The 27,657-nt window shown below is 43.3% G+C and overlaps 1 protein-coding gene across 1 annotated transcript in view; it reads left to right on the forward strand.

The window, feature by feature from the left end:
• The first annotated feature begins 1,604 nt into the window (after positions 1–1,604).
• Positions 1,605–27,657, forward strand: part of tmem145 (transmembrane protein 145) — a 36,271-nt gene continuing 10,218 nt past the window's right edge. The window contains exons 1-10 of the mRNA XM_035164338.2: positions 1,605–1,795; positions 14,421–14,495; positions 15,094–15,171; positions 16,720–16,809; positions 17,801–17,902; positions 23,620–23,704; positions 24,179–24,250; positions 26,147–26,215; positions 26,841–26,921; positions 27,274–27,352. Of these exons, the coding sequence (XP_035020229.1) occupies positions 1,688–1,795; positions 14,421–14,495; positions 15,094–15,171; positions 16,720–16,809; positions 17,801–17,902; positions 23,620–23,704; positions 24,179–24,250; positions 26,147–26,215; positions 26,841–26,921; positions 27,274–27,352 (839 nt within the window). The 5' untranslated portion in view covers positions 1,605–1,687. The remainder of the gene's footprint in view (positions 1,796–14,420; positions 14,496–15,093; positions 15,172–16,719; positions 16,810–17,800; positions 17,903–23,619; positions 23,705–24,178; positions 24,251–26,146; positions 26,216–26,840; positions 26,922–27,273; positions 27,353–27,657) is intronic.

A 27,657-nucleotide genomic window follows, 5' to 3' on the forward strand; every position in this document is an offset into this window, starting at 1 on the left:
AGATCTGTAAAGGTCAATAAAAAAGACAACCTTTTGTTAAACATAAATCAGATCAATGCTGACATGCACAATACAGAGAGCAATCTGTCAAAATATGTGTGTTGTCTACACACAAGGGATGCATGTAGTTCTGGAAGTACAACTTTGAGGTACTTGTGTTTTACATGAGTATTACTATTTGATGTTACTTCTCTCTAAACGTCACTGTCAAGTACTGTGCTCCTCGCCTGAATAGAATAGATATAAATAGAAAAAATAAATAAACATGAGCTTATAGAATGTGATGGATAAAACTACCCGACAGTATATATGACTCTTGGGAACATCATATATTGTTATACAATTTCATATATTTGTAATTGTGTCAGACTGTACACCTTGTTCACACATTTCTATTTTTTTTATAGTTCCTCATATTTATATTGTATTTTTTACTTCTTTCCTTTTCTACATGTGTATTTCACTATTCCCTCGATGCTGCTGTAACAGTATTAATCTTATCAAAGATTCAAAGATCTGTCATCACACTCAGGAACAAGGAAATTGTAAAGGCTTCTTTCTCTTCTATCTCTCTCTCTCTATATATGGGATATAGTATGAAAAATTGAAATAGTAGCAGCATCAGCAAATAAAATAGAATGACTGAATTTACAAATAGTGATAAATGGTGCAGTCCCTGAGGTTTGGAGTGTGTTTGTTTAGTCTGGTTCTGTCATCAACATAAATGTAATCCACTTGTTAATCTACTAAAAGTAAGTACATTTCACTGATACCTCTGTGTGTGTGTGTGTGTGTGTGTGTGTGTGTGTGTGCGTGTGTTAAGTCTTATCTTATTTCAACATCTAACTAATCCATTTTTATTATACGTCAGGTACATTGTACTGAAACCTGTACTGTACAAAGTTTGGAATGCAGGGATTACTTAAATTTTACCTTGAGCCGATAATATACTTTAATTTCATTTAAACACTCCCTGTGACATTATTCAGCAGCAGTGTTGGTCATATTAAAAAGTGAGGGAGAGATGCGTGTGTGTGTGACCTCTAATGAGAACATGATTGCAATCAGCGGTGGCATTTTTAATGCGCGTGCGTGTGTCGCATCTCAAAGTACGAGCGGAACCGGACGCGCGCACCCCCCAACACGCACACCAGCACCAGCTTCTGCTCCTGGAGGGGGGCACATGCACATCGACCAACGTGCACGCGGTCGGCCTCTCTCTCTCTCTTTCCCCCATCTCTCCCCTCCCTTCTCTCTCTCAACCCCCATCTCACTCTCTCTCCTCCACTTTCTCACTCGACCCCTCTCTCTCTCTCATCCCCTCTCTCACCTCCTCTCTCACTCACTCAGTCACCCCTCTCTCTCTCTCCTCTCTCACTCACTCAGTCACCCCTCTCTCTCTCACTCACTCACTCAGTCAGTCACCCCTCTCTCTCTCTTTCCCTCTCACTCACTCACTCACTCAGTCACCTCTCTCTCTCTCTCTCTCTCTCTCTCTCTCTCTCTCCACCCCCATCTCTCACTCCCCCCCTCACCTCCTCTCTCACTCACTCACTCACCCCTCTCTCTCTCTCTTGCGGGCGCGCTCCTTTTGGCTGGAGCCGTGCCTCCGTGCGCGCTCCCGCCTCAGACACGGGCTTCGGGGAGCCCGGGATCGCAGACGAGAGACGGCGGGGGAGAGAGAAAGATGGAGGTGAGGGCAGGGGAGAGACTCGCGTGGCTGCTGCTGTGCAGCCTCCTGTGCGTGGACTCGGTCCTCGGGAAATACGTGAAGGGAATCGTCAACACGAAAGAGGTGAGCGCAGCGTGCGTGTGTTTGTTTGTGTGCGTGTGCGTTTTTCTTTGCCACTCGCGACAATGGCACCGCCGCTGACTGATGGGAGAGAGGGGGGGACGGGGGGACGGACCGGACTGCGTAACCGCGCACAGTTGCCTCCGCGGCGGATGAAGAAGCTGCGACCACTGCGCCTTCAAGTTCCCTCGGATATGCATGACACACACACACACATGCACACACACACATGCACACATGCACACTCACACCTCTCTGCTCTTGCTTCGCAGTCGCGCTCCATCTGCGTCCATGTCATCCGTGGCGCATATTTCATCCTCATGGGTCTTTGGCATCATCATCATCACCATCATCATCTTCATCGTCATCTTCATCCCACGAGTCCCCGGTTATTATCGATCCAGCGTCCGGGTATCGATCACTCATCTGTGACGTGCACGCTCCTGTTGATGAAATGCTCCGTTTCTGTTCATTATCAGAGGAGTCGTTACAGGTGGCGCGCAGCGGTAGATCGATCCTGGAGAAGCTCAGTCCAGCCTCCTTACCTCCTTACCTCCTTCCCTCATTCCTTCCTTCCCTCCTTCCTTTCTGGGTTTATTGTTTTTCAGACAGATCATCAGCATCGAACACGCTGACAAGATCTGAGTTTAAGAATGTGCGCTGCTCTTGTTGTAATTCCGGAGAAGCTGCAGCCCCCTGCTGTTCCACACCTCTGCTCTGTGGTCTCACGAGTTCCTGGAGTTTGACGGACTAGTTGCACAGGGGGGGTGGCTACCATTTTGTTCTGGCCACTGTGCAGAACAAAGTACAACCACTCTGGTCAAATGAGCATCGATCCAAGTGTTAATGGTCTTTGAGAAAATGTTCATGGTTCTGTTGGGATTCCTGCAGAAACTGAGCTTTGGCGGTGGAACAACAGAAGAAACATTTGACCCTTCAGTCTGTGGGGTCAGGTGTAGTTTTCTTACCAAATATATTAGATTCTTCTTCCACCAAATAAAGGAGGAATATAATAACAACACAACTCCCCAGAGCCCATCATGTGCAGATTTGTTGTTTTGTTCCTGACAGTAAAATCTCGAATGTGAGAAGTTGAAAGCAGCAGATTCGCACCACCTTTGCTTGACGGATGCTTTCTGAAGTTGATAAATTTAAATAAGTCCACTAACCCCCACATCCGGGGACTATTTTGTTGCACCGTGCAGCTCGGGTCACAGTGGGGACCGCTGGTGTTGTAGTTAAAAACACACGCACGTACAGAAATGTCCCTCCAATTAATCAGTATTTGCATTCTGCCTTGTGCATCCAGGTGTTTCCTGTATCACATATTTTCACGTCCTGTTTAAATGTGATTTGGAAGCAAAACCACAGTTGGTAATGGAGCCCCACGTAGCAGCTTGTATATCACCTCCTCCTTGTTTCTTGGCTCCTCCAAGAAACAAAGAGCAGAACCAGACACTGAGGCAGTTTCAGGCAACAAGCTTTAATTCCCACTCTGTCGCTCACTGACCTCTTGTGCTCACATTCCCCGAGCTATAGTCAATTTCAAAATGTGTCTTGAACTGAGAGATTGAAGTCACCAGTTTGAATCCCTGGGATGACGATGGGGGATCAGAATAGATAAATCGAACACGAGGCAATCATCCATCCATCACGGCTGCCGAGATGCCCTTGAACGCAGCACTGAATGTGCACCTGCTCCGGTGGAGCTGCTCAGTGGCCGACGGGTTTCACTGGGCGTCCTCCAAGTGTGAGTGTGAGTGTGGGTTTGATGCTCATTTTCCTGACTATAAAAGCATCTACCGTTCTATTCCTCTGCTGTAAATAAGAAAAGGGTCGCAACTGTCACCAACAACTGTCAAACTGTCTTGTTATGTGCGGCTTAACAATATGCGGCTTAAAAATAAAAAGAGGCTTCACATTAATAAGTACATTTCATATCGTCACGGTGCGGCTGCAACGGTTGTTTTCATCATCACTTAGTCTGTTTATTATTTTCTTGTTACAATCCACGAGTTATTTCTATAAAATGTCAGGAATGATTTATCGGTTTTCCAATAAAAATCCTCTGCTATTGTGACCTATATCGGTATCTGCATTTATGTTTTGCGTAGAAAGGAGTACAGAATAAACAATGCAGAAAATATGTGTTTATGTTTACATTCTAAGGCAAAATTCCAATTGTAGTTGAATGCATTTTTATTCAAAAATAAAATGTATTTAATTTCTTTGTCATGAGGGTTTAAAAACAATATCTTAGAAGTCATTTTCAAAAAAATGTTACTACATAATATTGGCATTAGCCCCCAAAATTTCATTTGTCAGCCTCTAGAAAATATCGAAAAATATCCATGACATTGTCTAGAAGATGAATACGAATGCTTTTTAAATAAAGGAGGAATTAATTAATACAACTTTAGACCTGCTCTCTCTAAAAATACTCATTTCTTTCTCTAGCTATGTGGATTTTCTCTCCTTCTTCTCATGCTGTCATTTGGCAGTTTATGCAAAACACCGGGGGACTTTGAATGACATCAAGACACACCAGGCTTGACAGATTGACAGTGCGTGTATTTGTACAGTTTAACACATCAGCAGTCTTGTGTATTCCTTCCTCCAGTGTCAGCCATAAACTCCACATTCACACACACACCAACCAGTGGTGAACCATGAGTATCAGAGACTGGTCACCTCCCTGTGACCACTCACATGCAGCCTCAAACTAAATCTTTGTTGCTTTTGCTGTTTTCTATATAAAGCTCAAACAAAAGGGGCCAAAATACCACTCGGCAGTTAAGCCCCCTTAAAACACACTGGACGCAGTTGACCAGTCTAAGCTTTTACAAAGCACTAGAGCAAAAAGGCTGAATATATAGAAGCTTTAACTTATGTCAATATTCACATGCTACAGTTACAGATTAGCTTGGATCCACAATGACACTGTTCAGTTTATTTTTCTGAAACCATGAGTGCAACTCGAATGGCACCCAGTAGAGCTCATACCTCTGCCAAGACCCAACAGTCCCCTTAAATTCAATCAAGCTTTATAGCCAAGCCAACAAAACAGATCATGAAATCATAATCTCCACTGAGGAAGAATGATGGGAAGATAAAGACAAACCAAACAAAAGCCTACCCTCCTATAAAACCACATCTAAATCCACTAGATCCAGATTTTTATTTTGATCTGCAGCAAAGTACACACACTCATAGACACATAAGTCCCGTAAATTAGTGATTAAAAATATAATCCTTGGATAAGCCCCTTTGTTAGTATCCTCAAAATTGAATGGATTCTTTCTTGGCCGATATCCCATCCTTCCAAATTTTGGAGGAATTTGTTCAATAGCTTCTGTGTAATCCTGCTGACAAACAAACTAAATAACCAACCAACAAACAGACGGACAGATAGGGGGGGGAAAGTTGGCCCCCTTGTGGAGATGAAATATAATTCGTTCAGATTTGCCGCAAATGTAAAACCGGCGACTCCCTACCTTTGATCATTCTGCAATTATTTATATTCCTTTAGTCTCTTGGCCAATCAAAATGCTAATGTTAATTGCAGGCTGTCGACTACTTCACTTCTTCTAACATGAAAACCTTTAATCATCATTAATCTGGAAGGAATCACGGCTAACCAACCAAAGATCAGATGCAACCTTCTGCAAATTATCTTGCATTTGATTTTGTAATATAATTTCATAAAACCGAAATCTCATCTGAGCAGAAGATCAGAGCAATTTGCATTCAGTTATTAAACCTGTGAGTCACGTCTCTGACCTGTTCTTGTCCCCACCTTCCCGTCCTCCGTCCTATCACTTAGCCATCTGTGCTGTCGGACTGACTGAAGTCTCTGATCTGCTCCGTAGCTCAAACCACAGCACAGAAAAAAGGTAAAGCCCATGAAATGGCTTTGGCCTTGAGCATCAGGACGGCCGAGGGTAATGATTTTCTTTTGGTTCCACCTGCTATAAATCAAAATGCGATTGGTTTAATTCACCTGACACTTTTCAAACAAACACACACAGCTATGTAAGCTTCATGCCTAATTTCCTTGTGATGAACTCTATTAGCAACCATTTCATTCAACTTAATAGAAAATTAGACTCAAACTAGAATTAGAGAAGAGTAATTACAAAATTAGAAGAAAATAATTGTTAAATACAAGCGATTAAGTCACTTTTAAAATGCTAATATTTTAGGGCATGGAAGCCCCTAAGTGTTCCCCATCCCCACTGACACAAAAACACTCCCATGAAGCTGTTGATGTCTCAAGGCTGAGTTTGTGCGGGGCTGTAAATCCACAAATCAACTTTACCACAGTGAAAGACAAAATCCAACAAAGACAATGGTCCGCCCAACTGGTCAGCGGCTTCTCTTGGGCAGGGAGTTGTGTACATAAGCCTAAGTGGCTCATGGTGTGTGGAGGCGCTGATAAAAACGTCCCTGTGAGGGGCAGTAGTGTCGAAGCCTTGGGGTCAGGAGAAGGTCATCGGTTCGAATCCAGCTGGGAAAACGTGAGCAGGGAAAGAGATACAAAAAAAAGTGACCCATCCTTTAACAGCCAACAGAACAGGACCTGTGAGAATGGCAGTAAATCCACTCTCTGTGTCTCCTGTGTCAATGAGTTTGTAGCAGACGATGTTGAACATTTATTACTGCAAAGTCCTCGTTTGACCTCGGGATGGGCTGTTTAGTTACATTTACACAGCACACACACACACACACACACACACACACACACACACACACACACACACACACACACACACACACACACACTGGTTGATGCAGCGGCCAAACATCAGTTTCCAAAAGGGCTGAAGGATTTTGAGGATTTTGCTATTTTTTTGGGGGGACTAATCTTGTCATTGCAATTTAAATTAGGCAGATAAAAGTAAACTCTGGTCTATAGAAAACCTTACATCAAACAGTAGGTCACATTTAGCCGAAGTGTAAATGACACCAGTGTGCAGGGAATGTATTGACCAGGTTTTCTTTGTGATGATGTGCAGCCGTCTGACAGAATCAACAGTTGTCTTTGTAGCTGAATCAATGAATTCAGCAGTTACTGGCTTTAACTTATTTGCTTTAATTTGTAATTGAACTTTAAGGGACAGGATAGAGAAATCCCCAATTTTATATAAGGTAACGGGACGTTATCTTGAATAAAACCCACTTTACCTGTGGCTTTGCCTGTTTGCCATAACTTCCAGGGCAACTGACGTATGATGAAGGAAAAACACTCTGTTAGCCAGTTAGCATCTGTTGTTATCCCTCCCACTGTTTGTACTGGTCCCTCCTCATGAATCATGATTTGCAGTTTGCTGCCTGTTCAGTTGCCAAAGTTCTCCCTGTAAAGCACAAACAACAGGGGAACCAAGCGACACAAGAACATTATGGCACAATTAATGGTGGTCAGCGACAACTCCCTAGGTCTTTTGTTATTGTTTTGAGAGACCCCTAGTGGCCCCTGGTTTATTTTTATTTAGTGTCAATTGCAGCTCTTGCAGGATTAAAAATACCCACATTCATATCCTGATTTTAATATGAGAGATGGAGTCATCCAGCTCTAGTTTTCCACTTTCTCTCATCGAAAAACCGACTGTAGACAGGTTAAAAGTTCACTGGTCTTTGAGTTAATGAAAATTTGTGGATTAGACTTGAAAGGTCTTTCAACTTCTTTTAAACTTTTTTTTTGTCTTTCAAAATTAATGAAAATGAACAGATGCCCTTGAAAGTCCTTCTTTCTAATTTAAACATCCAGCACCCATATTCATCATCATGCTCGAGCTCCCTGGGCCTTATATCAACACAAGCAGATGAAAACACACTGATGAATGTCTGGGCTGATAGGACGCCAGTTTTGAAATGAAGGGTTTCACCAGGATTGAAGTGAAGAGGCCAAGCATGTGATGTCTTATGTTAATCAATGCCATGAAAATATACCAGAACTGAAATGATGGATTTCACCACACAAGACTTTCAAAGTCATGTAAACTTCAAGTTGACATTGCAGTGAATGTCGGGAGCCTTCTATGTGTGGAATTTCAAACTCAATCAGTTTTCCTACATCTCTTTTTAATGAGGACTTTGTGATTAGATACAGGCACCGTGTGCGTGTGCAGGTATTTGCACGTGAGAAGTGTTCGCATGTGTCCATATGCTTGCTTTAGTGTGTGTGTGTGTGTGTGTGTGTGTGTGTGTGTGTGTGTGTGTGTGTGTGTGTGTGTGTGTGTGTGTGTGTGTGTGTGTGTGTGGTCTACAAAGTGTGTGTGTGCTCATGTGGATCACCCAGAGGGACGCACAGTGGCACCAAGCTTGAGTGTGTTTGTGTGCGTGCTGGTGCGTGAGTGTGTTTATGCTTTGCAGCGTTGTGTAACCCTGACTAATGAATCATTGAGAAGCCCAGCGGTCCAGGGGTGACTTGACTAGCTGATTGGTAATTAATTGTTAATGAGGCTTAGCAAGCAAACAGGGATCTGGAGAAAAAAGACAGAAAGCTTCGGAGAAGAAAGGACAGAAACTGAGAGGGAGGGAGACAGAAAGAGATGCTAAATTGATCAAATACTGCATGAAGGCATAGCACTTGATTAATGGTGTGTATTATGTACACACACCCGTGCAAGCATGCACACACCCTTGGGGAGGTGGTGGAGTGACTCTGCATCACAATGCAGTGGCCACAGGGAAATAAGAAGACTAAGAGGGAATTAAGGTAGACACCTCATCCACTGTTGCTGTTCTCCAGGGCTTAGTCTTTTTTCTGCTCCATACTGAGGCGCACAAACGCACACACACACACACACTGGCCTAAAGCCTGGATTATACTTCCGCGTAGGATCGATTCAGCATGGCCTACGCCGTTTTGAGCATTCATACTTGTGCACCGCCTAAACGCAGTTTGGCGGAGGAGTTTCTATGTCACTGAACTTCAAACATTTCAAACTGAGAGGATGGTTTCAAAGTTTATGCTAATGAATGTTGAACAGCAGTTACTTTTACAGAAATTGCAGCAATGTAGAAAACTGAAGACGTCGGAGGAGATGACCACTGAACTGACTGAGGACGAAGGTCAAGGAGCTTTTTGTCCTTGTTCGGTCACCAATAGACAATGACGATACGAGCTGTCAAGCAGAACAACTGGTAGTTGTGTTGTTTGTTGCAGCAACATGTAGTTAGATTTCCAAGGAGGTGCATATGGCACGAGTTCACAGTGTGGGTACATGGCTACACCCCACCTAACAGCATTGAGTCAATGGAGAGTTATTGGTCTTAACTTTTGGCTGCATGGTTTAGTAGTTGTTGTTGGTGTAGTGGCCCCAGTTGTGAGTTGTCCTAACATACTGGAGGGCTGATAATATTATGGTCTTGTTTGAGTCACTGGTCTGCCTTTATATGGGCAATGTGTAAAATCTTGGTGTGTCTACACCTATCGTAGGAAATGCACTCGTTGGGCCGTCAGCCAGACAAATCTCAGTGGGCTGTCTTTAACAACAATGCCAGTGTCTTTACTGCCCCTTTACTTTTCATTCGGGACATGCATGGGAGCGATCTGCCTGTGTGTTGGTTACTGTGCTGGGCTCAATGCACACGCACAACCAGGTTTCAACCCTGACTCAAGCATAGGGAAGTTGCTCACATGCTGCCAAACCTGCATTCATTCAGAAATACAGTAATATTTTTCACACAGGTTAACCTTGAAATCTCACTGTGTAACTGTAAGGTTGTTGATGATTTAACACTCGGTCTGCCCAGTAAGAGGAGGAGGTGGCAGGAGTAGAGGATGATCCACAAGAGGTCAAGAACATGAGCGTGAGCTTAAGTAGCTGAGGTTAAGGAAACAGTGGAGGAATCTCTTTGGAAGAGAAAGGCTAATACTTCTCCTTCCTCTCAGGTTGGACTAAGGGCAGAGCTGCAAGTAAGGATTATGTTTATCATCAATAAATCAGAGTTCTTTAACTCGCATCATAACTTTCTAATGTCATACATTAGGGAACATACCAATCACAATCTTTCATGGTAAAGGTACTAGTGTGTTCTAGTGTAGATCTACTCAAAGGAAATTGTTCCAGCACAAACTGATATTTTACAATTAATCATGCCTCCAACTTTCTGTCAGCGGTTGTGTTCAATTTCCAGAGGAAAATGCCCAATTTCTTTTTGAGGATTTTCTTGACAAAGCCTTGAACTCAATCCCATCAAACACCTTTCGGGACCAACTGAGCCACCAACTGTGAGCCAAGGTTTATCTCCCAACATCAGTTCCTGACCTCCCTAATGCTCCTGCTACTGAATGGGAGAGAATCCTCAGAACCAGGCTCTGAAGTCTTGTGGAAAGCCTTCTTAGAAGAGTGGAGGCTGTTAAAGCAGCACATAGTATCAATACAGTCTGACCAGGAATTACATTTTTCCTAATAAGAAATGTGTGCACACCTACTTTGTTTGTCTATTTTTGGATTGTCCATTCCATTATTGTGAACAAGATATCTCAAGCATGCCTGAAGGGAATTTCTTCAAATTTAGTACCAATACCTCAAAGGTCAAGGTCACTGTGACCTTACAAAACACGTTTTTGGGCTCATGACTTCATCTCAGCAGCAGACTGAGGAAATTTCCACAAATTTGGTACAAACACTCACAGAAGAACTGATAAGAATTTGCTGGTCAAAGGTCACAGTGACCTCATACGAATCTGGAATAAAATTGTATGTAGACTGAAACTGCTCCGGATGGTGGAGGCATCCAGCCACAGCACGGAAATCGTACTTCATTCTGACACGTTCGTCCAGTTTCACGTCTAATCACAGCCCAGTTTGACCTTTTGACGTCTGTCGGCTCATCGGTTGAACTTCTGATTAGATGTCATTGGTTTTTGCTGTGTTTGTGTGTGAGGAATTTGCTCATCTAGCAAAGGGGGCACTATGTGCGTTGGACACCATTATTCATTCAGAGCTGAACACTGCTGCTGGATTATCGAGAAGATCATTTGATAATATAAGTGACAAAAGACACAGTCAGTGTTTGTGTGTTTTAAATGTTTATTAGCTGCTGCTGTGGTTTCTCTGACACCAGTGGTGCGGGACATTTGATTTGATACGTGTGCATGTGTGTTTCAGCTGGAACAGTGTGACACATATGCTCTTTTGCAAGTCTTTGAGTGTGTATGTGTGTTCATTCAACAAGGGGGTCTTTCACAGTCCGAGCCTGTGGTGAGTTAAATGATACCCCCCCCATCCCAACCAGACCACCTCTCTCTCTCTTCTCTCTCCAGGATTTCATCTCTGGGTCAGTGCTTCCCTGTGTTGCCCTAGTTGTCATGGTTACAGCCTTAAGCGTCACCCTGGACGACGCACGGCGCTGGGAGTGAGTCTCAGGCTTCAGTGACTTTTGGAGTTTGCCATGAATTATAGCCCAGAGTCTCTAGGGGGCTGAAGCCGGCTGGCAGCGGCTGAAATATGGCTGCGGTTTTGTTTGCTGTGATATATGAAGGCGGCGGTGGTGGCGGCGGCGGCGCTGGCCACAGTGTGCTGCTCCGGTTGCACTTTATTTCTCAGCACAGAAATTACTGTGCTTGTTTATGGAGAAAGAATGCAGGGCAGAGGTAATTACAGTATAATGGGGCATGGGGAGTTTTGCTGGTTGGATGGCGATCAGGAGTTCATAACAACCAACCTTAAGGCCGGCTTTAATAAGAACCGCGCTCCAGTTCTTCAAGAGGCAGAAATGTGTGCGTGTGGTGGCTGGACAAGTCCAAACAGCCTGAATTCATCTGTGCTTCTGTTCCAGATCTGCTTGAAGGGTACAATTGATTTTTATTACCTGAGGTAGAGCTTGTTCAATACATCAGCATAATATATCCTTCTGCGAGAGATTTAATCATCTGGGATTCTGGGATTGTTTTTCTGTTTTTTAAAGTTACATCGCAGCAGCGTAATTCACCTGACAGTTGTGTGAAATGATAAATGAAAACCTGTAGTGTGTCAGCATATCCAGTTAGGATTGGTTATTGTTGAAATCCTCACCAAAGTTGAGTGTTGGGCTGAAATGATGAATCCGTTATAGAAGAGCTGCAGATGAATTTCTTCGTCTGGAAACTATAAATGGTTTAAACTGTTACAGCTGCAATGCAATACTTGATGAGATTCTTGGTTATGTTTACTTTAATCAATAAAGTATTGTTTATTTATTAGGAAATCTAAACTATTTTGCACATCTGTTTGTGTTTTGACAACAGGTTTAGGATATCTTGTTAAATGAAGGATTGTGTGCAAACTAATAGTTACGCTTTAAATTAAGATCCTGTAAAAAAGTATTTTCAAAAGGTTTTATACTGGCACCTGAATGGAAAAATATACTTTAAAAAGAAAAGAAAGTTGACATTGAATAATATTTTGGTTTATTACATTTTCCAATGAATCTGGGCCTTCAAAGACCTTGTATGTAAAGACTGACATATCTTCTGATGTTTGGTTTATTTCATTAAATGAAAAATTAATATCCTGAATTTCACCATTGTATAGAAGCATAGTTTTGGTACTGGCACCAAAACATGTATTAGTATCTGCGTAGAACTATTTTTAAATAATAACCATCCTGTTAGTGAGTCATAAATGATGTGATATTCCCACCATTGTCCATCTCTAAAATGGAATTACTGTCAAAGTAAAATACTAGAACGGCACTCTCTGCCAAGGTCCAACAGTCCCTTTAAATTCAATTAAGCTGCACTAAATTGCACACACTCAAAGAAATCAGTCCTCTAAATATGGCAGATTTATCATTTTCATCAAGATCCATGAATTATTACCTGGAAAATTGTCAACAAAATGTCACAAACGCACCATCTCACAATGGTAAAGAATGTGGGAGAAAAAATGACTGAAACTGACCCTAAGTTAAACTGCACGTTACTATCGCTGTCAAGTTCGTGTCTATAATATAGTAGAAATAATATATTTATATCTGATAAATAACAAATAAATGTTACTACATGGGCGAGTAGCGGCCTCCTGAACCTACAAGTGCATTCAGTTGATGTCTCATTCATGGTGTGAAACTCTTCTTCTACTCTCGCTGCCTCTCGGGGCCGCAGATAAGTGATGTGCGGTTAGTGCTGTGTTCACTAATGTGACCCAGTATGATCCATATAGATCTCTCACACACACACACACACACACACACACACACACACACACACACACACACACACACACACACACACACACACACACACACACACACACACACACACACACACACACACACACACACACACACACACTAGCAGCCCGATGCTGCTGCAGTGACTTATATAAGCTCAGTGAAGTACACCATCAGCACTATTATCTAGTCTCATGCTGCTAAGCTTATGGCTGAATAATGTTACTTAAGAATAAATAGTTTCTTACTTCTTCTCTCATCTCTCATCCACCTCTTCTTTTCTTAGTGTTTCTCTACCTCCTCTTTCACTCTTCTGAAACTGCCATGCGATTGGATCCTGGCTCTGGAGATGTCTGTGTCTGTCTGTTGTTGTGTCGGTCATTAAATCTCAGTAGAGCTATATCCATGGTGCCAAGAGAATCATCATAATATAAACTGATTAAGTTTTAATTTATGCTGGGTGATATCTAGCTGATGGATTGGCACTGAGGTTTTTCGCTGACATTCACGGTTCTCAGACAATAGATGCCATTGACTTTTGTGATCCCCGACTTTTCCTACAGACGCTGACATTTGTGGTTTTGAATGAAACGCCTCAACGGGTATTGGATTAATTGCTGTGAAATATGATCCAGACAGTCAGTGTTTTTCTGTCACGGTGAAACATCTGTCATCCTGCAACTTCTCATCTCATCTCGTCAGTCTGACTGACAGCTGCATCAGTCTGAAATCTCTGAAGCCCCTGACGTCCTGAAAGGTGATATTTTCATCCCTGCGTGCTGGTGATAGCCAGTGGCAGGGGGGCGTGATGTTTTCGGGTTGTCCATCCATCTGTCTGTTCCTTTCATGTGAACATGATATGTCAAGAACGCCTTGAATTCATTTCTTCATATTTGGTACAAACGCTCAGTTGGACTGAAGGATGAACTGATCAGAGTGTGGGGGTAGATGTTCAGAGTTCAAGGTCACTGTGACCTTACAAACATGTTTTGATCTTGTGAACGCAGCTTCTCAGTGACACCTCGAGTGACTTTATTTGAACTTGGTACAAACGTTCAATTAGACTCATTGATTAACTGGATAGATTTGGGTGGACAAGGGTCGAAGGTCAAGGGAATTGTGGCATCACAAAACATGTTTTTGGCCTCATTAAACATGATACTGCAAGTCTAACTCGAAAATTAGACCAGGTGTCACTGTACTAATTTCATTTCAATAGTCAAAGGTCACAGTGATCTCTTATGAGTCTGAAGGAAAATGTAAATGTACTGCACTGGTTTGCACTGGTGATAATCCTTTACAGAACTTTATAGAAGGGGCTCTGTAGAAACCAGCAAAGAAACATGCTTCACGCTTGTCATTGCTTCGGCTGTTATAGAGTTAGAGATGGAGCCTTTAACCTAGTTTCTATTTTGCTTCATGCATTTTAATTGTTGTTTCCCTTTCTTCTCTTTCTTGACCACAGGACTGGGTTTTCCTCACTCGCTTCTGCTTTCTCACCGACTTTGGACGTCTAGATTTCCGGTTCCGCTATCCAAAGGTAGGACCATTATTTTGTGTGTGTGTGTGTGTGTGTGTGTGTGTGTGTGTGTGTGTGTGTGTGTGTGTGTGTGTGTGTGTGTGTGTGTGTGTGTGTGTGTGTGTGTGTGTGTGTGTGTGTGTGTGTGTGTGTGTGTGTGTGTGTGTGTGTGTGTGTGTGTGTGTTATGCTTTGCAAGTTGCTGCAGCATGCCCACACTTTCTTCTCTCAAGTCTTTCATATTTCTTTTCATCACCCCACTTGACTGTCTTCCTTTCAACTAAGTTGTCTCTCTTCTTTCCTTCCTCTTACCTCATCTAAACCAATGCTATCGCTTGTTCTCTCTTCCTCTGGCTGTTCCTGCTGCACCCACCTCGTCCTCTTTTCTTATTTCCTCCTCCTCCTTCTTTTTCCTCCTCTCCACTTTATCTTTCTGTATTTTGCAGTTTTTTCTCTTTGTTTACCCATGCCTTGTTTTAGCCTGCAGACTTTGGAAACAGTATTTGCCGTCTAAATCTCAAATCTCAAACCGTCTCGCTGCCTCCTCACTGATCTATGCACATCCCACCCAAGCTTTTCTCCTAATCTTTTCCCCCCTCTCTCTCTCTCTCCCTGTGCAGTCTCGCTGCTGTCAGAATATATTGCTTTACTTTGATGACAGTTCTCAGTGGCCAGCTGTGTACAAGAGGCCTGAAAAGGTGAGATACTGACACGCTCTGCATCACGTCTTTTGACAAGCTATTATTAAAGAGAAATACGGCCCCATTTTCGAATTTGCATGTCACTGTGGTAATCAAAAAGCCCTGTGACTCCAATTTGTTAATTTTCACATTTTGAAAGATAGCTCGCGGCTCATGCTGCTCAGAATAAAACAAACTGATTTTCTTAACACCCGGGGAAAAAAAATAACATTTTGCAAATGGTATTTTCACTCACAAGAATGATGTATTATTGATTATCCAGGCCGTGATCGGGGATGGTACGATGCATATCAGGTCTCAGATCTTTGAATTTTAAAGCGTGGACTCATGTAATATTGGCCCATCCCTGAGCTATTAGAGTAGTATGCTTTAATAAACTTAATCTGTCTTGTAGCTGCTTGTACACTCTAAAGGCTATTTATTAGAAACACTTGTATATCGTCTTATTTATTCTGTCAGCCATTCAGCCAACAGTAGTGCAATGCATCCAATCATGCAGATCCAGGTCAGGAGCTTCACTTCATGTTCACATCAAACATCAGAATAGGGATCGAATGTGTTTGTTTGTTTCTAATGGGCTGGTCTAACTGGTTCCTCTGCTGGGATTTTCAGCTAAATGTTTTTTTAGATTTTAGTCAGAATAATGTGCTGGTGAGCAGCAGCTCTGCAAAAGAAAAGTCTTGTTGTTGAGAGAGGTCAGAGGAAAATTGCCAGACTTGTTAAAGCTGCACAATGCATCAATCTGTGAAGCAGATGTCAGCCAAGAACTAAAATCTGAGGCTGCAGCCGACACAGATTCACCAAAACTGGAGCAATCGAAAAACAGATAAAAACGTAGCCTTGTCTGGTGAATCTTCTTATTGGGTCATGCAGGTGATGGGGTCAGAATTTCATGTCAACACCATTAATCCATGGACCCAACATGGTGTCGACAGATCAGACAGGTGGTGGTGATGGATCTGTGTGTGAGGAATATTTTCATGACACCAATCAATCAGTCATGTTTGAGTATCACAGCCTCTCTGGGTTTCGCACTGTTGACGTGATCCACAACCTCAAATCGCAGCAAACTCGACACTTGCCCTTAACAACACACCTGTGAAGCCAAGATCTGACTCTGGAGATGTGTGTCCCACATACAGACAGACGGAGATGAGGAGGAATTATTAGAAACCAAACAGATATTGCACACTGAAGAATACAGCATTGACCAAATACCTTGAGTTTCTCGGCTCATGTAGTCATTTTCGTGGCGCACTCTTCATTTTGCTGACATCTCTGACACACAGATGTGACATCACACTGAGCTATTTCCAGCACAGCCACAAAAAGCACAGTGTTTCTCAGCTTCTCAGCTTCTGGTGTCAGTTTCCTAGAATCAAGAAGCAAGTACCCTTCACTCTACACTCGCCAAGCTGCACAAATATTTATCTGCCTGTCACACAAGGAGCGCTCCATCTCACACACACACACACACACACTTTCAGTTCCATTGTGATGAATTATTCTTGTTCACGTTTTGACTTTAGTGTGTTTTACTCGCAGCAAAACTGCTACCAGAAGGAGGCGGTGCTGAGGCCCGAGAACAACCAGGTCATCAACCTCACCACCAGCTACACCTGGTCCGGCTGTGTGGTAAGAGCGCACATGCATAATGCACACGCACTCACCTGAACAGAGCAGCTTCTCTCATGTCAGCAAGCATCCGTCCTGCCAGAGTGCCCCTGAGCAGGACACCCACTGCAATCTGTTATTATATACTGAATGTATTATTAACCAATCATGACCTCTCTGTGTTGTGGTAAACTGTATGTCCGCTGCGGAGAATCCCATCATTCCTCTCAACATATTTTCACCAGATTTTTCCCAAAAGATGATATTTCTATCTTGTGCGCACAAGATAATTAAGTTATGCACACAGAGACAATATCTGTGTAGTAAAGACACGACTGGCCGATGCTTTGAAGACAACACTAATTTCATAAAAGTATTATGATTGAAACATCGTCCTTGCGTCGCCTGAGCCTGTTTTCCTTCAGTATGCGCAGCAAATAATTCCTGACAATCCTGTGTCCCTGTGCAACAAGAATTTCATGATTAGCTGAGTTTTATCCAGGCTGTGGTATAAATTTTTTTTTTTCGGACTTCAGGGGCTCCGTACATAGAGGTGTTAAAGAGGAAAACGAAGAGAGGCAGACAGAGAGCGAGAGATAATGGCCTGTAATGTGTTTTCGTAACGTTGCACTGACGCACACGTTTCCACTGCTAATGATGCATCCCAGCCAAACAGAAGGGCGTTGAAAGAGCTTCTCTCTCCTGTCACACCTTTCTTTATTTATTATTTTTAAATATTCCTCGTATCTCCTTTTCAATAAGCAGCACAACGTGTTTGTTTATCACATTAGAAAGTGTGATTGCCAGCGTCGCTCTGTTGTCGCGGCAGTTTGAGGATCTTGTTGCCACATTTCAGACTATATTGGGACGTGAAATAGGTTCATATCTCGATATATCAGGCTGCCACTCTACTGTGATAATTCAGTGCGTCTCTGAGGTAAACAAATGTCACCTTTTTTTTGGAATGCAACATCCTCTGTGCATCACTTCCCCTTTGTTTCCTCTCTCTCAGGTGGAGGGAGACGGGAACGAGGAGGTTCTGAGCTGCGTGGGCGGACGCAGCTTCCGCTCGGTGAGGGAGAGATGGTGGTACATCGCTCTCAGCAAGTGTGGGGTAAGCACTGACCCTCCGACCCAAGCTGGCTCTCCCTCGCTGCAGGGCCAGGTGCACTGCCAGGGGGTTACCATGGCGATGCACCACTTTTATCGCACAGACCGACTCAGAGGGTTTAAACGCGCCCGTGTAGTCACTGCGTCTGTGTTCTGCTTCGCTCCAGATAAACAAACGTCATCACTGTTATTAACATCCACGTCAACTGTCCTTCCAAAGTGAAGAAAGATTATCTCCTGGGGGATTAGCGATGAGAAAGAGTTACGTGCGAGTCGTCGACGTCTAAACACGCAATGAAATTATGTAAAAATGTCAAAAAACAGCTATTTTCACACTTTAAATTATTTATTGACAATTTTGAAGTCAAGCAAAACAGGTTTCAGGTGCAAGCAGTGGCATCAGATATTAAAATTGGAAAACTCAGGCAAAAATATATCCAGCCCCCCCTGAAGAAGGCTCAGTGGAACGCTGGATGTTTTAAGGCTGTTATTTGTGCTGGCTCCTAATACATTTTAAATCAACCTGAGCATAATTTTTCTCTCAGCATGCGCTTTCTCATTTGAGCATTTTACACCAGGCAGCATTTAACATTCCAGAAGTGATATGAAAAAGGCTTAATACAAGAAAACTGCAAGTAAATTTCACCCTGGGATTTACAGCAGGTAGATGGTACAACTGGGTATTAGGGCCATTGAAGAAAAAACCTGATCTTGACACATTGCAATATATATTCGACTTATGGATATGAAATGCTGTTGGAGACCAACAGAACTGATTCCAAACAACTTAAATACCACTGAGCCACCAGTGCTCCAAACTCATTAGATGTTACAGCTGATCTTGTATTTGCACATCTGTCTGTGATTTGCCTCTGGACACCGAAGCGTTTTATCTCCCCCAGAGTGTTTCTGCACCAAAGCACAGAGACTCTGCTTTAAACTGTGCTAACTATGCTTTTGTAAGGGCTCGGCTGTAGCCTATTGATTAGCCAGCTTCGGGGACTTTTAAGAATTGTCTTGTTTGATAATGGGATTCAGTGTTAATAATGCTCCGGAACAAAACAAGCAAAGTGGCGGGCTGCGGTGTGTTGTCTGGTGATGTGCGTCTGGACCGCTCTGCATGGGGGAGGGGGGGTTGTTATGTTGTCGAAAGTAGGTGAGGAAAAGGGTGAACAAGTGTCTTCTGAATGTGAATCACTGCACCTCTGCCTGCCTGTCAGTGTCCCGCCTCTGGTCATGATTCAGATTTGTTTATGTGTGTGTGTGTTAGCATTCGTGCCCTTGTGTGTGTTTTCTTTTTTTTTGCTAGGTTTGTTTTTGTGTTGTCGCATCCTGGGAGTGCCGGCTGAAGGGGAATATGATTAGAGCGGATGCTTCCTGCGGAGTGTTGTTTGGTGTCACTCCAGCGTCCGCTGATGGACACACTGCCTAATGCCGGTGGACTCGAGTATAAAAGCTTGTCTCCACTCCCGGGGACTTATGTATGCTGCGCCCTGAAGCCAATTTCCACCCCTCGTCGCTCGCCTCCTCACATCCCTTTTGCTTTCACACCTGTCCGTCTCTCCTACCTCCATCGCTCACAATCTTTTTCTGCCCTCTCTTTCAGCTCCCTGTCACCGAGCTGTGACGAGCTCCACACCATCTCACATTTATTTACTTCTGTGTCTCCTGCTCCGCTCTGTCGGCCCGTCTCTAATTGTGTTTTTCCTCGCCATCTCGCCGGTCTCATTTTCTTTGCCTTCTCCTCATTTGGTGCAGTTTTTCCTGGCATCCGCACTCACATATTTCCCTCTCTTTGTTCCTGTTTCCCTCTCATCCGGCTCTTTCATGTACTTGGCATCTCAGTCTTTACCTGAGCTGAAGTGGATTTCAAAGTCTGTATCAGCTCATGAGCCCTTAACACCAGCCAGTGTTTCCTCTCGATACCAGATGTAGACTCGCCTGCGTGAAATGATAAAATATGAGGCTGATTTTATTATTTAACATTTCCAGGCATCTTGATTTATTATTGCAGGAAAACATCAGGCTGCAAAAAAACAAATCATTATTTCATCATTAGAAATTAAATTGAGTTCATTGCAAATTACAGAGAGGAGGACCTCTGCCAATCAGGATGAAGGTTTATTGACATGTAAACGAAGGTCACTGAAGTTCGCATTAATCTCCATGCTTGTATTTCACTTTATATATATTTATATAGTGTACATATACCATACTGTACAGCCCGGCTTTAATTATATCTGTGTGTCCGTTTGGCTCCACAGTTTTGGACGGATGAACAGCTCATACTCCTCTGTTATTGTCTTTCATAAAACAGTTTTGATGGTTGGAGGTCTGGAACTAATTAGGGACCATTAATTGAAAATAAACAGAAAACAGAGCAACTCAATAATGTGGCCTCGTTGCAATCGAGCGCAGCAACTGTTGTCGGAGCTTCAGTTTATGAGCCGTTTATCCTTACGTGGTCTTACAAACATAAGTGGAGAAATTGAGAGCTTTGAATGGCTGTAATCAACAACTGCTTCATTATGCCGAGCAGAATCAGGCGTTAATGAAACAACGCCGGCGCGGTAGGGAACCGGGGAAAGAGCTGAAATGAGGCTGGTTGTTAATGGGAGCGGCTCGGCCAGGGGATTCATCTGGATCCAACAAACGGCTTAGAAATGCACAACACATCTACTGTACTGTACAGAAAATTCTAAACTATATCTTTGGTAAAGACTTCAAACACACACAGGAAAAAGATCCTCATCTTGTTTTTACATCAGAGCCTGACCGACTCATCAGTTGGCCCATAAGAATCGGCCGATATGAACCTTTCACAGACGTAAAGGTATTTGCATTAATGTTTGCTGATATGCGTGGACATGACAACCTTTATTGTATGTTTTACACATAGTTTTCTGAGCTTGACGTTAAAAAGACGTGGCTGCACAGAGCCCTGACCTTCAGAATAAACTGGGCTGCCAGCTGTGAGCCGGGCCTCTCGCCCAACATCAGGGCCCGAACCCACCAACATACAGTAAACTTCTGTGGCTTGGATCAGATCCCTGTTACGTTCCCAGAGGAGTAGAAGCTGTTAAGGCAGCGTGTTAAAGAGACACTTCGATGGTTTGCGTTAAACAGCCCCTGAAAAAACATTAGTATTAAGTCCTTTGTGGCTTTGAAGTGAAAAAAGTCAGGAACATCTTGACCTCTGCTGCGAATTCTTCTAAAAATCTGTCTGTTGTCCCTCAATTTAATTGAAGGAGTCACCTCTGATGTTTTTGGAATAGCATGTCCAACAATCACACATGGGCAGAATATCCAGATGTATGTAGCTGACTGTGCACACCGGGGGTGGTGCTATAGGATTATAACGTTGATTTCAACACGCGCACATACTTTCATCTTTTTATTGTACAATTGCACAATAGAATTACTGCACGGACACATAAACAATGCTTAAAGAAAGCCGGGAAAAGGGTGAAAGTGTATGGGTTGTCTGTTTACAAAGAGAGATGTGCGGTAAAAGTTGGCAACAACATCAACAGACGAGGGCAAAAAGATCCCAGGCCAATGATCATATGCAAAACTAAACCAAGACACAACAATGAACTAACAAAAAGTTCGACGTTTCATGATATTGTGAGGAAAGAAGCCTCGAGGATCGTTGGTTATGAGACACAGTGGACGCAGCCAGAACTAGAATGAGTCCATTCCTCCATCAAGGCCCAACATTTCTCTTCTGAAACTAACTACATCTGGATTTTTTTTCTGGATCCGCACCAAACAAAAAAATGCCTGTTTTTTTCAAGTTCCAGGAATGAGAACTCAACAGAAATGTTGAAATATGTTGAAAAAAACACCCTATCCCGTGTTAAAGAAAGTGGGACACAAAATCCTGGATCTGCACCAAAATTTCAGGGATTCTTCCCTGAACTGTGTCGCATTCTTCCACTGAGTTTCATGGTCATATGTCCAACAGGTTTTGTGTAATGCTGCTAACTAACAAACAAATGCGGAGGTAAAAAATACAGCACATTGTTCAATACAATAACTTGATAAAAATAAAATGTTGGCCTGGTGGCTACAGGATTACGGCTGCTGGTGGTACGACACTCAACTATAAGACAACTCTGAGTGCTTATTTTCCAGGGACTCTTGAGAAGACCTTTTTAAACGCTGTTATCAGAAGCGCAGGGGAACACATGATGTACTACACTGCAGTGTGGAGGCTTTTTACATGTGCAACAAACAGCCATCCAGTCTCTGTCTGTCAGACAGAGAGACGCCCTGCTGTGAAGCGCCACGTCTTCTCTCTCTCTCTCTCTCTCTCTCTCTCTCTCTCTCTCTCTCTCTCTCTCTCTCTCTCTCTCTCTCTCTCTTTGCATCTTGCTCCTTTACTCATCACTCTCTACCTGCTTTTTTCTTCTTCTTCAACTTTCTCCCTTTCTACATCTATCACTCTCTTTATCTCCGTCTCCCTGCTCTTTGTGTCTGTATTGATTTTTGCAGCAGTGAACGATCCATGCTCCTCGCCCTCCTTGATGGAGAGAGTGAGACAGAGTCTCAGGCTGCCAAATGAAATCAAAGTCCCCCCCCCTCTCTTTTCCCTCGCTCCGCGGCAACAAGCGCGAACTCCATCGGCTTTGAACTTGTGTGTGTGAAATGAGCTCTCTGTGCTCCGATTGTCAGCCCATTTCGGTCCCCTCCCTCTCGTTCTCTGCTCCCTATCCCTCTTTTTTCCCCCTCCTCACCTCCCAAAGTCTCTCTGCTTCTTTATTTGTGTGAAAGCTAAAAATGAACACGATTCCAACAGTGGTTTCCCACACGGCATTCCTCCTTTCCTGCGTGTTTACATACCCAAATATTCTTTCTGTGCACTCTCTTTCAAAACAAAATGTGGAACACTACATATTTCTAATACGCCCTAACAAATAATTGATATATGTGTGTGGCAGTAAGTATTAATAATGGAAAAGGAGAAAACTCTTCATTAAATCAGAGAAAACAGTTGCCATGGATTTCTCATTTATCTCTCCTGTTTATCTGGGCCATCTTCACATTGGTAGCACAGGAGGCAGAGTTTCATTCACTTCTTCTTACTCCACTAACTTCCTCCACACACTGAGGAGGCACTGAGTTCTGTGTTCAAAGGTCAGGGTCACTGTGACGTCTCAAAACAAAAACACAAACCTCACTGCACAATGTATAAGAAATATATCAATATTTATTGAACCTTTGTTATATTGCTATTGATGAAAATTATATTGGAATAATTATTGATATTGTTTTTCTGCCCAGCCCTATGTTCATACTCAAAATACTATCACAATATATGAATATTTATCTATAAATACCATTTCATCAGTATCAGCGTGCTCCAGTTGAATTCCTTTGAGTTCTAAATACTTTGTGATGCAGCACTTTGAGGATCATATACTTTAACTAATAAAGTTAAATCCACTTATTGTCTTTTTTTTCTCATCTTCACACTGAAAAGATAAGAATATCATAAAAGTTTTAAAGCGTTGTTACTGTTCTTTGCTGTTCAGGGCCATCAACCTGCAGAATTGCAGAGTGCAGCTTTTAAGCCTTAATGTGTATTTTTGTACAGATCATGAAGCCTGTAACAATTTTTTAACCGTGGATTATTAATCACATCTGACCTCCCTCTCTTCCTCTCGCTCCCTCGCTCCCTCTCTTCCTTTCTCCCCTCCCCTCCCTCCTCTCCCGCAGGGCGCCGGCTTGCGGCTGGAGTACGAGATGAAACTGACCAACGGCCAGTCTTTCTGGACGCAGCATTTCTCCGCAGATGAGTTTGGTGAGAGTGATTAGTCAGAAAACAGAGAGATTATGGAACGAATCGCTGATGGCACAAGCCAACGCCACTTAGCACGGCCAATAAAGCACACTGAACTGAACAAATTACAATAATGACGGGACGGCTGAATGAATTAATGATGATAGATGAACTGAAAAGAAGGAATGAGAAGAAGAGGAGACCCAAGTAGCTTCTAAATGAATTATTCCTACACCCCCCCCTCTCTTCTAGTACCTCTCTCTGCTGCTTATCTAATCCAATATCCTCATCACGTACCTGCCGCTCTGTGTTTTCCATCCTTTTTTCCTTCTTCCTTAATTACCCCCTCAATTCTTCTTCACCTTGATATTGATTCCTTTACTTTCTGGTTTTGATTTCTCCATCTCTCTTGTGCCTTTTTGTTTTTCACCTTCCTCTGTGTTTTACGGCCTTTCTCTCTCATTAATTATTCTTTTTTTTCTCCTTCCTCTTCAGGAATCCTGGAGACGGACATCACATTCCTGATCATATTCTCCTTGGTGTTCATCCTCTCGTGCTACTTTGCCTGTAAGTACCGTCTTGTCCACTTATACTGTATCTCTCTTTCTGTATTCTGACTTTCGAAGCCCGCGGCAGCCGTTAAGTGCCCTATTCTTGAGATCTCTCTATAAAATCTACATGTTCTCTTGATGGGATAGGAGTAAGTTCTCATGTTTCCTCAGATAAGTAAAGGTGGAGCATGTGCCCGTTCGCTCCCAGGAGCCAGGAGTTTGTCAGAACAGAGCGCGAGCTACACAGATGCAGGAGTGAGAGGATGGGGAGAGCGGGGCTGGTTTTTCCATGTAAAGGCGAACGGTTGAGTGGAGAAGGTAGCGGTGGCGTTACCATCAAGGAAGCGAATTCGTCACATGAAGGTCACAGCGCAAATAACCTGCAGCTACTGAGAAGAAGAGCCCCAAGGAAGAACTAAACGTATTCCAAACATGCTTAATGTAAAGTTTTACCACGTAGCCATCGGGTTTATCTTCCATTTTCTGAACTGTTAAAGGTTTGGGTCACTTACATTACAAAATGCATATTTTCATATTTATCTGTAATGCTGTGGTTCCCTGCTTCCTTGATTTCTAACCCCTCAAAATGAAACCACAGCCTCTTTGTGACCCCACATAACAAGGTATGGCCTTAATGTGAGGGTCGTTCAGATGCCTTAAGAATTCATTGCTTTTCGGTTACAGCTCTTAGACTGTATATAAAGATGGATGACATGACACCTCCCCAAAAGTGAAGCCAAACTGTCTTGATCGCCTCCTAGTGGCTGGCTGCAGTATAGGTCAGATCAAATCCCACCTCCTCCATGTGAGTGGATGGGCCATAGGCAGTAAAATACGTAGAAAGATGGTTCATGTCATTTTAGATAGTATTTATCAACACTGATGTTTGTTCAAGTGTTAATTTTTCATGTAGGTTTTGTTTTTATTATGTATTTGATGCCATTTAAAAAATGGTACTGATAGCGAGCCGCGATTGGTCGAGTGAGTCTGCCGGCCTCACTAACTCGCGGCTACTTCTTCTCACAGTTCTATGGCAACAAATATCTAATTAAAACCAAACTTGATGGAAAAACATGCAGACTGTGGCTCGAAATGTTCACGATGGCAGTTTTCCTGGATAGTGAGAAGAAAGAGGAGTCACGTTGTCCATCTTTATAAACAGTCTATGATTCAGCCACGCAACAATGTTTTAAAGAGATTTCTGCAGCCACTGGAATAGAAGAGGAGTCAACACAGAATTCTGTTTGTGCAGCTCACAGCGATGAATAAGTGTTGAAAAATTCAACAGCAGAATTCACACTGTGCATTCACTATTTCTTCAGTAGTTCAAATTTAAGCTATGGTTAATGGACAGTAAAGAGATACTGTTTCTGGATGGTGATGATGGGTTTTAAATTCATTTTAATGTAGTTTTAACAAAAATAAAACAAAAAAACCTTTCACCTTGATTGTTTTGGTACCCGCAGATTTTTGATATCTCCAAATCTGAGCTTGTCAGAACTAAACTATCTGCTTTTGTTTCTTCTCACTCGTATCTCCAAAAAAGTTTAGTAGCTGTTCTAGATCTTCTGCTTGAATCGCAGCGTCTTCCCCTGCAGACGGAATCGTCCCGGGATCGCATGATCGAGTTTCCATTAACTCTCCGTGTCAGTGTTCCAGATCCGGAGATGGATGCATATTAATGGTCGCTCCCCGCGTCGTTTATCTGGCCCAGTCCCTTGTTCTTTCTTTTCTTCTGCCTCTCTCGCTCTCCGTACCTCTCTCGCTCTCCGCCGCCATCTGTTAGCATATCTCCATCCTTTTTATCTCCATCCCCAACAACACACACACGCTCGCGCACATGCACACACACACACACGCTCAAACACACCTTCATCACCTCTATCTCATTCTGTTTTTCCCCCCCCCGCAGACAATCTGAAGGGAAGACAGCTTCTTCACACAACCTACAAAATGTTTATGACGGCGGCAGGTGTGGAGGGTGAGAGCTTCTGTCCTGCACACACACACACACACACACACACACACACACACACACACACACACACACACACACACACACACACACACACACACACAAGAACACTATCACACATACTTAAGATGACAATGAGCCTCTTGCGTGGCTGCAGCATCTCATACCTTAATCCCCACTTCAAGAGCTGCGATAATATCACTGTTATTAGCCTCTGAATAGAAACTATTGTAAACAGCCGTGCTGTGCCACAGTGCTCAGCGGAGCATGCTGTCGCTGACGAACACCCCTCTCTTTTCTCTTCTCACCCCATCCTCTCCTTTTTTCTCTTCTCCCCCCTTATCTCGCTCCCTCTTCCTCCTCGCTATCTTGTCCCCCCTGCAAATCTGCTCTCGATTCTCCTGCCCCCCCTGAATTCCCTTCCTCCCACTTCTCTCAAGCCCGCTGCTCCCTTTTCATCTCCTTTTATCAATCCCTCTGCTTTTCTGTCTCACTCTCCACTTCATCTCTCCTCTGTTCTTTATCTTTTTCTTTACATCCTCTCTCTTTTATCGCCTTCTCTTCTTCTTCTCCCATGTCTTTCCCCTTGTTTTCACATTTCTGTCCTCACTATATCTTTTCCATTTGGCAGTGCTCAGCCTGTTGTTTCATTGTGTCTACTGGGGCCTGTATGCGAGAGATGGAGTTGGCAACGGCAGCCTGAAAATACTCGGTGAGTTCTTCTCTTGCACTGGCCACTGTCTGTCTGTCTGTCTGTCTGTCTGTCTGTCTGTCTGTCTGTCTGATGGACTGTCTGACTGACTGACTGACTGACGCTGCCTCCGAACTTGAAAATCGCACGCAGCCTGAGCAGAATGACAGAGTGGACGATGACGGATGTGAGGAGATGTAATAGCTGGTTTGACAGGCATGTCTGATTTTGTGTGTGTGTGTGTGTGTGTTTGTGTGGTGACGTGATTTTATCTTTCCCCTCTGATATCACGCATTGGGAAACCACAACCTAATTACCCCTCTGTCTTCTTCTCCCTTTCTCTCTCTCTCATTTCATCTCCGCCCGTCTCCAGGGAAATTACTGTTCTCCGTCAGTTTCCTGGTGTTCCTGCTGATGCTCATATTGTTGGGCAAAGGTTTCACTGTCACCAGGTAGGGGGTGTGCAGTCATTTCTTCGTACCTAGTGTGTGTGTGTGTGTGTGTGTGTGTGTGTGTGTGTGTGTGTGTGTGTGTGTGTGTGTGTGTGTGTGTGTGTGTGTGTGTGTGTGTGTGTGTGTGTGTGTGTGTGTGTGTGTGTGTGTGTGTGTGTTGTTTGAGCCTTGATGTATCTGTGTTGACTCGAGCCCTGTCAGCCGTCTGCAGCTGTGTTTCTGCTTCCTCTGTCTCTCACTGTCAGGCCGCGCTGTCACAGTCATAACACTATCTCCTGACGTGCCAGTGTTAGGTGTCACTCAGA

The sequence above is a fragment of the Hippoglossus stenolepis genome, chromosome 8 (genome assembly GCF_022539355.2).
Source record: "Hippoglossus stenolepis isolate QCI-W04-F060 chromosome 8, HSTE1.2, whole genome shotgun sequence".
Classification (NCBI taxonomy): Eukaryota; Metazoa; Chordata; class Actinopteri; order Pleuronectiformes; family Pleuronectidae; genus Hippoglossus; species Hippoglossus stenolepis.